Source organism: Macrobrachium rosenbergii, chromosome 15 (assembly GCF_040412425.1).
Source record: "Macrobrachium rosenbergii isolate ZJJX-2024 chromosome 15, ASM4041242v1, whole genome shotgun sequence".
Lineage (NCBI taxonomy): Eukaryota > Metazoa > Arthropoda > Malacostraca > Decapoda > Palaemonidae > Macrobrachium > Macrobrachium rosenbergii.
Genome location: NC_089755.1, coordinates 57,075,565 through 57,093,086, shown reverse-complemented (window position 1 = coordinate 57,093,086; position 17,522 = coordinate 57,075,565). Strand labels below are relative to the sequence as shown.

At 34.3% G+C, this 17,522-nt stretch overlaps 1 protein-coding gene across 2 annotated transcripts in view; it reads right to left on the bottom strand.

Moving 5' to 3' along the window:
- The window catches only part of Gdap2 (ganglioside induced differentiation associated protein 2), a 115,098-nt gene that overhangs the window by 84,348 nt on the left and 13,228 nt on the right, over positions 1 to 17,522 (bottom strand). For both annotated transcript variants that reach the window (XM_067118012.1, XM_067118011.1), the window contains exons 5-7: positions 16,908 to 17,017; positions 16,138 to 16,292; positions 15,410 to 15,494 (exon numbers count right to left, since the gene is read on the bottom strand). In XM_067118012.1, the coding sequence (XP_066974113.1) occupies positions 15,410 to 15,494; positions 16,138 to 16,292; positions 16,908 to 17,017 (350 nt within the window). The remainder of the gene's footprint in view (positions 1 to 15,409; positions 15,495 to 16,137; positions 16,293 to 16,907; positions 17,018 to 17,522) is intronic.

Genomic DNA, 17,522 nt, shown 5'->3' with positions numbered 1-17,522 from the left:
AGTGTTTTGTGTAAAGTGTATAAGTGTTGTTACCTCTATGGAGAGACTGGGGGTGTAAAGTGTAAAATAAGTGTCTTGTGTAAAGTGTGAAGTGTATATAAGTATGCTTTGATTTATGGTGATTCAAAATTGTTTTCTGTAATGGGAATTCAGTGACCTCGTGAAGATTCAAAATTATTATTTACGATGGTAATTCACTGGTGATTCAAAATCATTTTCTATAATGGTATTTTACTGTGTTGTCTATTAGGAATCAAAATTATTTTCTACAGTGGTAATTCAGTAATGATTCAAAATTATTTTCTACAATGGAAATATTTTGTGTCGTTTAATGAGAATCGAAATTATTTTCTATATTGGTAATCCAGTGAAGATTCAAAATTATTTTATGTAATGCTAATTTATTGTGTTGTCTAATAAGAATCAAAATTATTTTCTATGGTGGTAATCCAGTGATGATTCAAAATTTTCTATAATGTAATATTTTCTGTTGTCTAATAATCAAAATTATTTTCTATGGTGGTAATTCAGTGATGAATTAAAATCATTTTCTACAATGATAATATTTTGTTGTCTATTGAGTCAAAATTATTTTATACAATGGAAATATTTTGTGTTATCTAATAAGAATCAAAATTATTTTCTACCATGGTAATTACTGCAATAATTCAATCATTATCCCATTAATAACACAAGTTTTCTAGAGTATCACTCGACCACACAAACACACAAATGATATTGTTCGCCTAATCTTATACTTCCGAATTTACAGTGAACTATAGGTAAATATTACCGCTAAAACCTATATTATATTTACAAATACTTAAAACTAACGCAGTATATATACCAAACAACACTCAACAAACCTTCCAACAGCATTCTTAGTGACCAGAAATCCTCAGCGGACAAGAAAAGACAAAAAAAAAATGGATAAAAAAAACCCTGGATCCACCATCGACCCAAAACAGCGCCACCTGGCGGGCATTTGAGAACTCGGCTTCATGGAAACACGCCTTTAACTCGTCTGATTTTACCCGTTTGCGAGAGAGAGAGAGAGAGAGAGAGAGAGAGAAGCTGCGAGGGGGAGGGGGTAGGAATGATAAGCTTAAATTCACCTGGTTACTGGAGTCAATTACATCTGGTGGAATGGGAAGGAAAATTTGGAATTGTAATTTTTTGGTGAGTGGGATGTAACAAAGAATATAATCCCTGAAATAAAACTATTAAAATGTACTTTCAGGAATATACTTATTGCAAAACTATAATTATTAAAATGTACTTGAAAGAATATACTTACCGCAAAAAATTGTTTTTTATTAAAACGTACTTTAAAAAAAATGAAAAATATACTTTTGACAATAAATGAATCATGTACTTTTAGTACAGGAATATAATCAGTGAGTAAGAAAATTATTAAAATATCGACTTTGTAAAAAAAAAACACACTTTTTAACCAGGGAAATAAGTACTCTGATCAAAAACGAAAAAGTGGCTTTTTTTTCCCAATCGAGAAAAAACTATTGTCAGAGCACTTAAGGGGGAAAAATATGTCCTGAAAACGAAATATGCTTGTCAAAAGAACAATGTTCATTCTATAAAAAAAAAACACAGAAATCTATTTCTTAAGTATCAAATGACAAAATAAACTAAATTTCACAAAAAGGGCTGGTAACATTATTATTATTATTATTATTATTATTATTATTATTATGTAGAGGTCCTTACTGATATGATGGTTACTAATACCATTATTATAATTATTATTATTATTATTATTATTATTATTATTATTAAAATGTAAAGTTCTTACTAATACGTATTATTATTATTATTATTATTATTATTATTATTATTATTATTATTATTATTATTATTATTATTATTATTATAGCTAATACACTGAATTCTTTAAAAATAAAATATTTGTATAAAATGAAAATATCAAAAAATATCAAAAATATAAAAAAACTCTTAACACCACTCCTTTCAACAATTAGTGACCTACATCTGATGACAATAATGATGATAATTCTAATAATGATAACAATGATAAAACAATAAAGAAAAAATTGCCGAATTAAAGGTCCTGTAACCTATGTATCGAGGAGAGGAACCCCCAAATATAAGTAAACACTCATAATCACGTTTGGTGACTCATAATGGTGACTCATCTCGATAGATATTCGGGTGACTTTAATGAGCGGATCAATGACGCAGTATACATATGATACGAGAGAGAGAGAGAGAGAGAGAGAGAGAGAGAGAGAGAGAGAGAGAGAGAGAGAGAGAGAGAGAGAGAGAGCTTTATTTCATGAGGTTATCATTAGGAAGAAAGGAGTATTTACAATGTACCTGTTATGAGAGAGAGAGAGAGAGAGAGAGAGAGAGAGAGAGAGAGAGAGAGAGAGAGAGAGAGAAAGAGAGAGAGAGAGAGATTTTTCCATGAGGTTGTCATTGGGAATATAATATTTTAACTGTACCCGTTATTTGAGAGAGAGAGAGAGAGAGAGAGAGAGAGAGAGAGAGAGAGAGAGAGAGAGAGAGAGAGAGAGGTCTTTCTTTTTTTCATAATTATAATTAGAAAATAAAGAGTATTTACATTGTCCCTGTTATACGAGAGAGAGAGAGAGAGAGAGAGAGAGAGAGAGAGAGAGAGAGAGAGAGAGAGAGAGAGAGAGAGAGAGCTTTCTTCTTGACATGAAAATACTATCAGGCAGAAGGAAAGATGTACATCATGCACTGAGAGAGAGAGAGAGAGAGAGAGAGAGAGAGAGAGAGAGAGAGAGAGAGAAAGAACGATATCATGCAACAAGGGAAAATCGCAGACAAATTGTCACGCCCCTACACACAAATAATGCCCCCGGCCACTTACAAAAGTGGCCTCAAGTGGCACATGCAGGCTGGCAAGATATTTATAGACCTCAACCCATGACAAAAAAAAAAAAAAAGCGTGCCATCGCATCCATAAAAACCTCTTTGGAATCTCTTTTCTCTCCCAATCAAAACGCATGCGCAGACTACCAGCATCTCGTTTTCCATTCGTCAAAGCTCTGAAGAAAACGGGGGGGTTCCCTAAACTCGGCACAATAGAAAACGCAAGTTTTGGAAGGTTCTAACAATTGCCTATTGTCGCTGTCAGAACTCCTGGGATTTTATACTGGGCGTGTACTTTATTTGTCCGCTCGAGAGTTTAAGTAAATACGGCGGAATGGAACGTGAAATGAATAAACAAATGCGCACACACAAGCGTCAGACAAGGTTAAATCTAGTTGAAATGCAAGGCCATTATTACAGCACATGTGATTTCACTGATGACGTCATCAGCCAAATCACACGATTGGACTGACTTTGCATTGCAATTTCAATTAACCTTCTTCTCTTAACTTTATCAAGGTCGGTTTAGAAAACAAATGACGTATGAATATATGTATACATACATAAAATTTTGCATAAAACCTTCATGCAAGCGTGTTACTTCAACTTGGTACTGAAAGCACGAGAGAGAGAGAGAGAGAGAGAGAGAGAGAGAGAGAGAGAGAGAGAGAGAGAGAGAGATTCACATTATTTTTCCTTGTCGCGCAACAGTATATAATAGTTATGAATTGTTGGTGCTGAAAGCACGGGAGAGAGAGAGAGAGAGAGAGAGAGAGAGAGAGAGAGAGAGATTCACATTATTTTTCCTCGTCGTGCAACAGTATATATAAATTGTGGAATTATGAATTATAAACTTTAGGCTATAAAGTCAAGCACCGTAGAACCGTAGATACTAATAAAGTTATTGACAATAAACAAAAATATTGCTTAATAAAAATTACCAAATAATGACGAAATAAAGTTAATTTAAAAATAGCCAGTGTATTAAAAATTAATTGAAATCATTATTTAAGGACTAAAATTTACTAGAGGTGCAAATTCATTCACTAACAAAGCACTTTAATAACGATTACATTGAACCAGTAACAAAAGTCAATCAAAATTTCCAGGAACAGCGAATTTATTAAAAATGACTGACAAATTTTAAATGGGCAAGTACTAAAAAATTACAGATACATCGTCAAACTAGATAAACTACTACAATATTTAAACCAACAACAAAATACAATAAGTAAAAAGATGAAAAAAAATTATAACGGAAAAATAAAATGTATTTTCTTCACACAACTCCATACAACATAAACATATTTTAGATACAACCCATTTTTATGTTGTTTATCTGCTGAAAATCTTTTACACCAAAATAAATAACTAAAAAGGAAAAAATATTTCATATGTATTTTCTTCACACCACTCGATTTAAAGCTTATCCGTAATCCACCCTGACGGCTCCAACAGGTATGGTACGCGTATTGGACAAGGAGAAAGCTTCATAATCCATGTATGTGATTTGTGCAAAGCAGGACATGTTAGTTCACCTCCAATTGAGCCATCTATGGAAAAGTTTGAACCAACCTCTCTCTCTCTCTCTCTCTCTCTCTCTCTCTCTCTCTCTCTCTCTTCATAACTCTGAACAAACTTCTCTCTCTCTCTCTTCCACGACAGCACTGCACTTCTCTCTCTCTCTCTCTCTCTCTCTCTCTCTCTCTCTCAAATAAATAAATAAAAATGGCAATCCGTTCCCATCCATACAGGGTTGGTTACGATCAGCTACGCCATACCTTGGTTGGAGGGTTGTGTTACAAAGGTATTATTATTACAAGGAACTCAAAGCTAGAGAGTAGGGTTTATTTTCATCATTTTCCGTTACCCGTTACTTTGTTTTACTCTTTTGTTTTTTTTTGTTATTTACTCTTTTGTCAAGTACAGTATAATCCAGGTAGCCGCTACATTCCATAAAAAAGAGTTACTTCTAACGTTAACTTCTAATGTTAAAATAGCTTTAGGTAAGTAAATGTTAAAATTGGTTTAGTTGAGTAACAGGTTCATAATATAAATACTGCTCAAACTAACATTTGTTAGTTTACTTACGTAAGAAAATTAATATAATCACATCCATCTATTGGTTCATATATATATATATATATATATATATATATATATATATATATATATATATATATATATATATATATATATATAAAAGAGAGAGAGAGAGAGTCAGTCTACATACCGCCCATACAATCACACAACCTCCATTGTCTTAGCAACTCGCAAAAAGACACATATATAACTCTACTGACGTACTCAGGTGGACAACGTAAATACCATTACTTCTCCCCACCCTACTTTTATCTCCCCCCACTCCACCACCCACCCACCCACCCACCCACCCACCTCCAGAGATAAGCCACTTAACTGAACGTTGCATCATCGTCTAATACACTGTCACATATAACTCGCCCCTTTTCGAGCGGTCAATGTGACTCATGTGCATTGGATGTGCCACCTTTCCTGAAAAGGCTTCTGCTTCTTCTTCTTCTTCTCCTTCTCCTTTCACTCATGGCTTGCTTATCAGTAGATGTCTGGGTGGGTTTAAAATAATAATATTTGAAATACTACCTCGAAAATCTCTAACTTTCCTTTCAATGAGTCTTGAAGCGGAGATACAAATCCACAGTTATTTATATATACATTATTATATTTAAAGATCAATCTGTACAGAAAGCTTTCGGGAAACTGAAACGGGGAATCGAACGGTTTCCTGAAAGCTGTCTGTACAGATTTAAAGATCAATCTGTACGGAAAGCTTTCGGGAAACTGAAACGGGGAATCGAACGGTTTCCTGAAAGCTGTCTGTGCAGATTTAAAGATCAATCTGTACAGAAAGCTTTCGGGAAACTGAAACGGGGAATCGAACGGTTTCCCGGAAGCTTTCTGTACAGATTTATCTTTAAATATATGGACATAATATATGTACATATACACAGCTGCGGGCTTGTTTCTCCATTTCACGACCCATGTTACTATGAGTATTTTATAACCATGATAAAGATACCAAAATCATTCCATGGGAATGAGCTCGAATGCATGAGATCCTACAATGGTGCAGGATACTGTTAGTCGCTAAGTCCTCAACGACAATAATTATAATGAGTGCGATAAAAATTTTGTTCTATCACCTGAATCTTTGGCAATTTACTATACACCGTCGTCTGTAGTTTCGGAGTTTATAAAAACTGAACAGCATTTCCCAAAAAAATTCTTTATAAAGTTTTTACGCCAACCATTTCGCTTTCTTCCAAATTTCTCCCAAATCTATCGGCAAAATTCATATCTACAAGAATGTGAGACCGATTAAAAAGAAAGTTAGAGATTTTCAAGGTAATTCTCCCAATCTATAGGAAAATTCAAACCCACAAGAACCTGAAAAACCAATTAAAAAAAAGTTAAAGAGATTTTCAAGGTAATTCTCCCAATCTATAGGAAAATTCAAACCAACAAGAATTTTAAAAACCAACTGAAAAGAAAGTTGGACATTTTCAAGGTAACTCTCCCAATCTATAGGAAAATTCAACCCAACAAGAATCTGGAAAACCTATTAAAAAGAAAGTTAGAGACTTTCAAGGTTACCTGAGGCTACTTTCGACTAGCTGAAGCTTAACATCAAAGTAATTTAACCTGACTAGTATCACGTAGACATCCAGGCACTTAAACTTGAAGTATTCGACCTTAGGACCAAGGACCGAGCCCCAAGTGGTACGTAAACACAGAGTCAATATGAACGCAAGGGCGCATAATAATATTAGCAGGAGGAATAAACTCATAATTTTCGAAACGATGGTCGTCTTTATTTTTTCGGTAATACAAATATAAAGTCTCATCTCTCGTCATCTAATGAAACTTTTTAAAAACAAGTGTTAATTTACTATTTTATCGGTTTCCAATTAAGTTAAATTGAAAACGCCTTCATTCACCCCCCCCCACAAAAATTCAAACCGAACGACCCCAAGTAAACAAAAACACCAAAACCAATCAAACTGAACGGTCCCATGTAAACAAAAACACCCCCCCAAAAAAATTCCAACCGAACGCTCCCTCGTCAACAAAAACAAAGCCGAGTCATACATCTCACTTACCTGTGAAAATATTTTCGTTCCTCAAGAGGCCGTAGGACCTCAGCAAGGGCGTCTTGACGTTGGGAATGGAGGCGGCCATTTTGGCTAGTTTCTTGCGGCCCCAGGCGACGCCCTTCAAGGACGCAGCTCGTCTCCTCCTGAAGGATCTGAAGGAGGCCCCCCTTTTGGGATCGAGGCTTTTGCAGCTCTTGTGGGAGATGGCTTTCGGCCGATGGGACTCCTCGGATCTCAGGCAGAGGGTTAGGACGTCCATGGGAAGGACCTCATGAGAGAGAGAGAGAGAGAGAGAGAGAGAGAGAGAGAGAGAGAGAGAGAGAGAGAGAGAGAGAGATAAAGGAAGCTAAAAAGGAGGAGGAAGGTTCGAACAGGAGGAGGAGGAAGACCCACCAGGGACAAAATATACCAAAGGATTATGAAAAGGAGTAAGAGAAAATATCCTACAGACAACAGGAAGTTCTAAGAAAGAGGAGAAAGACTATTGGAGGAGGAGGAGAAGGAGAAAAAGATCCTACAGAAAGGAAAAAACTACCTTGGAAGAAGAGGAAGTTTACAAAACGAGAAGAAGTATACCCCGGGATGAGTATAGGCCTAAGAAAGATTAATACTTAAGGAGGAATATCACCTAAGGGTTAAAAGATAGACCTATGGAGTAAAATAAAGACCCAAGGGGTAAAATAAAGACCTAGGGGATAAAATAAACACCCAGGGGATAAAATAAAGACCCAGGGGATAAAATAAAGACCTAAGGGGTAAAATAAAAGACCTAAGGGGATAAAATGAAGACCTAGGTGATAAAATAAAGACCTAGGGTACAGAATAAAGACCTAAGAGTAAAAGAAAGACCTAGGGGATAAAAGAAAGACCCAGTGGATACAATAAAGACCTAAGAGGTAGGAGAAAGACTCAAAAAAGACCTAAGGGGCAGGAGAAAGACCCAGGGCAAACAGGAAGTCCCACGTCGAAATATGCAAGAGGAATCAGGCGAGTAGGACCTTGATGTCAACAAACACTTGAAGGGTCGGATAACAAACTGTTACTTCTTCTTCTTCTTCTTCTTCTTCTTCTTCTTCTTCTTCTTCTTCTTCTTCTTCTTCTTCTTCTTCTTCTTCTTCAGTCTCTCCGGAATCAAGACACCGAAGAAGTTGTTTATTTGTGTTCGATCGGGGGAGATAAGATTCGATCGTTCTCGATCTCCCGTCAGTCAAAATATAGGCACTTCAATCTCACTCACGAAGAATATATATAAAATATATATATATATATATAAATAACGTGTTTAACAAAAGTCACTTGAATTTAATGGTTTCTAACCTGAAGAGTTGAAAGGATACGATTTATACTGTTCGAAAATATGGACTGGGGCGTTTGTCATTTTTTATTTTGGACACGCAACTACTTTCTGTACTTAGATGTTTATGTTCGTGTATGTACGTCCGTATGTATATGTATAAAGATATATAATATATATTTACTGTATATGTATATATATAATACATATATAAATTCCTTTATAAAACTTACAGCCAAAAGTGTATCATTTCTACATGTGAAGCCTAATCTTTTTGTTCCCGCGCTACATGTGGCTAAATCACATTCTATAGGAGCCACGTAGACTAAAACTATAAGAAAAATCTTTTTTTTTTTTGCTGGTTGGGAACCCATTACAATAAACAAAGGTTAAAACAGAAAGCTAATCCAATTTAACCTCTAGGTTAACATCTACTAAAACCTAAATAAGATCACACACCACAGCTAAGTAAAAAAATACACCAGTGGGCACCTTTCCTAAGTATCTCCTCTCTGATTTTCGGGTTAGGGTGCCAGGCCCAATACTTCCGGCTCTTACAGGTGGTTCCTGGTGGTATTTGAAGTTCGAAAAACTTCAGGTGAAACCCGTACACATCGCGACTGTCTTCAGGCTACGGTACATCCGGTACAGAGCCGGGAAAACCAATGCTAGTAAGTGTAATTCGCCATCAACAATATATTCCGTCACTAGGCTTAACACTCTGGAAAGCTGGAAGTTAAATGGTTTTTTTAAAGGTGTAGAGACCGAGATGGCAATGACCACGATGCAATAGTAAGAATTTACGTACGAAAATACTTTGTGTGCACATATACAAGCATGAAGGATAGGCCTAGACCGAAAGTAAACAATATAGGCCTACACACCAACGGCCCTAATCTGAGAACTTCACTGAGATTATAATATATGTATATATATATATATATATATATATATATATATATATATATATATATATATATATATATATATATATATATATTTATATATATATATATATACACACACACACACACACACATATGTTTACATGAATCACTTGTGAAACAAATATTTAGTTAACTAAGAAACAGACCAAACGCTGATTCATCTGACGTCACAAATCCCATGGTCACTGAAGAAAAAAATACACCCTACGAACACGACCAAATTACACACACTGTATGGACATAAACCAGCACTCCATAAGAGTCGGATACAGAGCCAGTCTTAACTAACCAAGTATCCTTTCATAATTGGAGAGAGAGAGAGAGAGAGAGAGAGAGAGGGCGGGGGGGGGATTAAAGGGAGAGTGGAGTTGGATTTTCCATAAAACTTAAAAACATCCCCTCGAGACAGATTGCTTCATTCATTACAGGAGACTGGTTACGTAACCAGGACTGTCACGCTGATGTTAAACTAAGTGTAACTTAATTTGTGTAACTGGTTACCATTAGCGTGTGATACTCTGATTCCAAGTCCTATGTAAACATGAGAAGTTAGGCCTATGTCTTTGAAAAAAAAATGGTTTAGTTGTATGTTGGTTCTAAGCCCTGTATATACACGAGAGGTTAGGCCTGATTCTTTAGAAAATATCCTTTAGTTTATCTAAATGTTGGTTCTATGTCCTATACATGCACGAGAGGTTAGGCCTAAGCCTTTGAAAAAATGATTGGTTAATTTATATGTTGGTTCTATGTCCTATACATTGCGAGAGGTTAGATCTAACTCTTTGAAAAAAAAAAATTGTTTAGTTAATCTGTATGTTAGTTCCATGTCCTATACATATACGAGAAGTTAGGCCTTACTCTTTTGAAAAGATTATTTAGTTAAACTATATGCTGGTTCCACGCCCTACATATACACGAAAGGTTAGGACTAAGTCTAAATTTGAAAAAAGATTGTTTAATTAATCTATATGCTGGTTCCATGTCTTATACATACACGAGAGGTTAGACCAATGTCGTAAAAAAAAGACTAATTAACCTCTTTGTTACGAAATCCTTCAACAGATAAGAATGAAGGTGACGCAATCAAGTTTTTTATATAAAAAATTGCTTTTATGATAATGGAAAAGTATTTTCCCAGTCTACTTATCTCTAGGAAAGGTCTGTTTGTCCTCGAGGAGATGGATTTGGGAGAATAACAGCAGAATGACAGAACAGCAGGAAATGCCAGATTCCTGCCATTCACAAATGTTGAAATAAAGCGTGAAAACCACTGACCGGTATCCCTACGTAACCTACACCTATATATTAATGTCCATAAACCCTCGCTAAACCTTTCAAAACCATTCGTTTACAAATAAAGACAAAAAAACAACAGAAAATAGCAAAAAAAAAAGTTAAAGTACAAGAGAAAACAGCGTCTGATTACTACAATTATCGTCGAAGCGGAAACCAGGACTCTGTCTAAGTTACTGTACGACAAGCACACTTACATGACTCGTGACGACATGATTACATTTATTATTAATTCTAAAAGTCTACGAATGGTTTCCCAACCGCCACAGATTTCCTCAAGTTTGTTCTTTATTTTGCGCTAAGCGAATTCTCAATTCTAATCAGGCGTGAAACTTTCAAGTTGTTCATTATTTTGCACAAGCTCACGTCCCAAATTATCAACTAGAGAACTTTCTCCTACGTACGAAGGCGCTGATTTATAATGTGGGAAGCATTACTCATTGTATATTACTTTCCTACTGGTCTAGACTGTCTAAAAGATTTACTTAAGTTACAACACCGATAACATTCACACGAAAGACACTTTAAAATCTAAACTTTCAATAACAAAATATTCCCCGGAAATATATAAAAATAATATGTTGTATATAATTTTTTATTGCCAAGGTTAAAGACACTGGGAAAACGCAATGGCGCAATCATTTGCCATTAAATACAACCAGTACTACTCGACAATAACCCAACGATGATTGAACAAAACTGAAGGTTGAAATGTAGAATTTTAATATTATATATATATATATATATATATATATATATATATATATATATATATATATATATATATACACATATGTGTGTGTGTGTTATAGGCCTATTAATTCACACCATGAAATCAGTCATAAAAAAACAGTATATACAATTTACATATACACAAACATTAACTGTGAAGTAACACAATAAAAACAACGGTCCAAAACACAAAAATAAAAACACGCACCAAACAAAAAGTATAAAAAAAACACACTGGAATATATCTCGAGTACTTTTTTTTTCACGAACGAGACAAAACCAAACCCCTTACGAGCGGTACGAATCGACCGACGGACGGATGGAAGAGGAGTGACGGGAGTCAAAAGGCGCAAACGACCTAAGTGGCTTTGAGAGAGAGAGAGAGAGAGAGAGAGAGAGAGAGAGAGAGAGAGAGAGAGAGAGAGAGAGAGAGATTTTCTCACTAAGAGTTATACAGATGGAGGAGGTAACAGTATGACCAAACTCGTACACAGGCCATGCATAAGGCTTCTTTTCTCTCTCTCTCTCTCTCTCTCTCTCTCTCTCTCTCTCTCGTGAAGACAATACATTACATAACGGTTGTTGTTTTTATTAACACATCAGTAAGCATTTACAATAAATGTGCAATACATAATTCTCTCTCTCTCTCTCTCTCTCTCTCTCTCTCTCTCTCTCTCTCTCTCTCTCTCTCTCTCGTAATGTTAACCATATTACAAAACGGATTTTTGCCATAGCATAGAATGAAATATTCACAACAAATGCGCAATACATAATTAACAAAATACCTTCATACATACATACATACATACATACACATAAGAACATTCCTTTCGTAAAAAGCATTGATTCAAACTGACATACTACCCATGTATAAAAATACAAAAATACACATGCACTCAAGTGTATTCTATATATAATCAAATAAAACGTGTATTTGTGTTTATAAAATCAACCATTACATTTTCTGTGGTGATGAGAAATATACCGGATATTCAAAAAGTAATTTTTTTTTATTTAACATTCAATGACCTATACCAACATCCTCCACTGATAAGGACACGCCCCAAAGTGTCTGATGGATATCCTAGTAGGAACCACACAGTCATGGGTCACATTGAGGCATGATATGTTGCCTCCACTTAGTGATATGGTATGATATACAGTATATGATATGCTAGTTATATATATATATATATATATATATATATATATATATATATATATATATATATATATATATATATATATATATATATATATATATATATATATATATATATATATATATATATATATATATATATATATATATATATATATATATATATATATATATATATATTATTTGATCCCCAGGGGCTAGTACTAAACACGGCAAAATACATATGACCCCCAGGGGCTAATACTAAACACAGCGAAACAGCGGGGTGAGTCACTGTTTTGCCGTGTTAAGTACTGGGCCCTGGGGATCAAATGTCCCTGAGTGCATTTCACTACCTATATATACATATATACAACCACACACACATATATACATATATATATACATACATATATACATATATATAGATATATATATACATATATATAGATATATATATATATATATATATATATATATATATATATATATATATATATATATATATATATATATATATATATATATATAGAGTAATGTGTCAAAATGTATGAAAATGTTTCTGATAACACAATGTTTTGAAAACCTGATTAATCTTATTAATACAACATCAATCAGATCTTTTAAGTACATTTGAAAACATTTGAAATACAATAAAAAGTCATATTACTGTGGACTCCCCATCCATCTATATTATTATTACACTGTTTTGAGATGCTCTGCCATTACGTATAATCAGTATAACTTGATTTATTATCTAAGAAAAGAAGACAACAGCATAGACTTCCTGATGACCTAAATCACTGGTTCGACACCTAGCAACTTAGTGTTAATGCTTCTCAGCGTTAACTTCCTACAAGGCATTTGTTCATCCTGGTCTTGACCAGGAACAAGATTCAGCATAGAAAAATAACTGCTTCCAATGAATTCTTGAGTACAAAGAGACAAACACATAAAAACAACTGAGACCATTTAAAGTACATTATTATTGTTATATATATAATTATTATTACTTAGAAGATGACCCGTATTCATATGGAACAAGCCCACCACAAAGCCCACTGACTTGAAATTCAAGCTTGCAATGAATATGGTGTTCAACTGAATAAAGTAACTAAACATTATAAAAAAAACTGAACATCCAATATCTTTCTTGAAGCCTTTCAAAAGCAAAGCTTTTTTGGACGGGCAAATACTTAAAGGCGGCTGAACGCACGCACAAACACACACGCACACACACACACAGACGCCTGCACAGCTTAATCCCATTACAAGAACACGCACTCCATCTTTTGTTCTTTCTTTTCTTTCACATTTACCACTCATCAACTCTTAACTCTTCCTACTTTTCCCCAGTGAGGGCTGAGCAACAACTGCTCATACCAATTTATAAGTTTCAGCATAATTCCAGTTCTCTGGCATTGAAAAAGTCTTTAAATCTATGCAGATGCTGCAAGTATTTTTCCTTTAATGATTTTTTACATTCCATTTCCGTAGCATTCATAGATTTTACAATCATGTACATATATGCATCCAAAAAATAGATATTGCTTCCATATGTCAAAGTAAAAATAAAAAATTTTATTGTCATGACCCATTCCACTCGAAAAACAAATAATTCTTTCCACCACAAGGTAAAAGGTTTCCCTTCATCAACCAATTTCATATCAGGTATATCCCCAAAACAATGAGTGCACAGACAGGACCTTAAATTGAAATGTGCAAAAGAGCAACTGCACAAGTAGAAAGGTAAAATACTGTTTGCAGTACAAGCCTGGAAAGTCAAACTTTTTCTCTGTGAGCTGACAAGGACAATCATAGTTCACAGGTAACAGAACAGTTTACTCTATATCTAACTACCACGTATCCTATGACGTACTATGACTACTAAATCTTCAAGCTAATAAAGCTTTCCTATCTAATTTATGTTCTATCTTAAAGTATAAAGGCATGTTCTCAATTCTAGTACCCTAATAAATGCTACCTCCTTTGCTGCTAATCTGCAATTAAATGAAGTGCAACTTTCTAACTTTTGTTATTTTCCATCTCATCCTACAACGCTAAATTTTCAGCTACAAAATTTAACTGAAATAAAACAAACTATGTACCAGTGTATTTGCCACTGAGGACAGATGTCAGAGAAAATTTAGTGCTCCCATAAATTTTACCCTTCCAATTTTGCTAGGTTCAACACTCTTTTAAGTATAAGTATCTAACTGCCAATCTACTACAGCAGTAACTATACTCTTCGAAACTAAAGCTTTCGTCACCTACTACATCAACTATATCGACACTATGTCAGGACTACACCTATTTAATGGAAAGGTACACAGTTGACACTAGATCACAATTTACTTTACCTCTAGTCATTTGTATAAGGTCTGAAAAAGAATCAAATTGAACCATGAAACACAAACGAAATCATCCTATTCCTCTGCTAAGTACCTGTACTGATACTCACCATCGTAGCTCTTATTTGAATGAATTATTAATTGCAACAAATAACATCTATTTGAAACCAACTCCTATGTTAGCCATACCTGGAACTTGTGGTAATTTAAGCTCGCAATTTTTAAGCAGTTTTCTTTATCCAATATGCACATAACAGACATTAAAATATATGTATTTGTAAGTACTTTAAAGTACCAAGAAAGTCAAGTACTGTACTATAACGTACAGTAAACTAGCTCATAACAAAAATCTTAGAAATACACTAAAGTACATTACCTGAACAATACCAATATTTAATTTGAAAATTTCACACACAGATACTCTTTGCCATAAGACTCGCAAGAATGTCAGGATTGTTTTGGAGCTATTGTTTGCCCCAGAGACAGAATGAATGAAAGTTCACAGTTCCAAATAGTTGCTCCATTGGGTAGAATATTACCAAAAGACCAGAGTTCAAAGGTCTTACAGAAATGACAAAATGAAAACTCTACACACATAGAAATTTTACATCTATACAAAAAAATCACATCACGCTTCCACTTACCTTCGTATCTGTGCTGGGGATTATCAATGATACGAATCTGTCTCTCGGGAATACTGGGTTCACCAAACTTGTCCCCTAAATCAATCTGGAGCAATGAAAATAGAGTAACTTAAATACCTCTCTGTATTTAATAATTTGCGAGATAATTCAAATATGAATAAAATAAAGTACTGAAATGGTTAATAGTAGTTATTATCAAAGACTTTTGTCCTTATTAAAAACCTAATTCTTCTACTTGACAATCACCCAATTATTCTCGAGCAATCAGTTCAAAAGCTTAGTGGTATGGTTAAACTGCTTATAAAAATTTAAGTCTACAGTAAGACACAGTAATTACAGAATTTATAATATATATCACCATATTAATCGATAACTATGATTTAAATTTAACTGATGCCCTTACTACTTGTCAAGGAATAATAAGAATTACTACTGGTAAAGAACTGCATGCAAACATCATTGCTATTCATTTCAATGACACAATGCATTGTTATGATGGAATTTTTTAAGACACTTCATAGATCTATCCATTCAATAGGTCATCCTTGAGATGAAGATGAGGATATTGAAAGATACAAATGAGATGAATTCTAAATGTCAACAAGAAAACCAATCCTAAAATGTCACTCAGACATGCACAATTTCTTTCCACGTTCCCACACAAGAAAATTATTTAAAATTTGCATCAAACGACCAGAGTAGAATGTAAATGACAGCAAAATACTTACAGGTAACAGGTAACAACTGCAGTTCTCTTCTTCGGGTGTTCTCGGAAAGTAGAGTGGAAACAAGATCTCATATATACTAACATCAATACCATTGACAACAAATACTATTCTCTCTAGCGTTGCACTATGGAGTTCCAAGAATCTTCTAACTGTTCCTGTAATGAAAAAGAACAGACTTTTAATGCTGTCATCAGTAAAATTAAATAAAACTGTAAAGCAGGCTTTATTGATCTACTGGCTTCAAGCTACAGAGTACAGAGGTTGATTTCCTAGCACCTGCTACACAAAAGGTACCCTGTCTTCCAATTCCATTTACTGTATTACAACAAATGTTAATCTGCTACCTGCTACACCTGCCCTTAACCCAATTAGCTTTAGGAAACTTTAGTCATCTGAAGTCATAAAATGGAACAAAGACCATCACATAAAACTGGAAGCTTGTATGATACTACTGAAGATTCTCTTCTAAATTTTATGATTCCATCATCCTCAACTTTCTGAGCTATCAAGTCAGTTTGTATTATTATTGAACATAATTTAATCAATGAAAAAATTTTTAACAGACACTGCAAAACACTTTTACGGAATCATACTGTATACCTGATTCATTTCAGTAAAAAACTACATTATCAGCAAGCATTATAGATCTTCCCAATGAACATAATCACTGACAACTGTTTTAATCTACTTTATCTTCAAGCATTACAGAACTTTCCACTTAGGAAGTAACGGAAAAGATACGACGACGAGAAATTCATTCTATAACTTACGCAATGCAATGTGGGCACCTTGATCTGGGGGGTAGCCCCTTTTCACCGAATTTATAACACAAAACGCAAGGCTCTTCACTTTCTTGTCCACAGCACACTCCAGAGTTCGCCTGTTTGGAAACGGTGCACATGAATCTGCTGGTCTCACATTATATACACAAGAACACTGTCAAAAGATAGCAGACACCTAAAGACGTATATACAGTGAATCGATATTTGTAAAGTATTGAAAACAAAGGATTCGTAAAATGTAAAATGAATTTAAGAGTTCGAAAAACAAAGAATTTTTCTAAAATGAAGGAATGTCCAACACTCATAATGTTTTTGATTTCTTCCTGGCCAAAGAGTAGAACATAACCATTAAAGCAATTCTCCTTGTATTTTATAATTTACCTACATTTTTATCTATTTACGTATTTAGTAATGTGCTAATTTATTTTTTTATTTTCTAGTAATTGATTTCTTTCTGCATATCCTATTACAGTACCTTCTATTACTTCTTCCAATAAACACCACATTCTTCGGAAGCTTGAATTTCAAATCAATGGGCCCCTGTGGGCTCGTTCCATATGAATAATACTCCTTAAAAAGATATGGCACTCACTGAATAAGAGT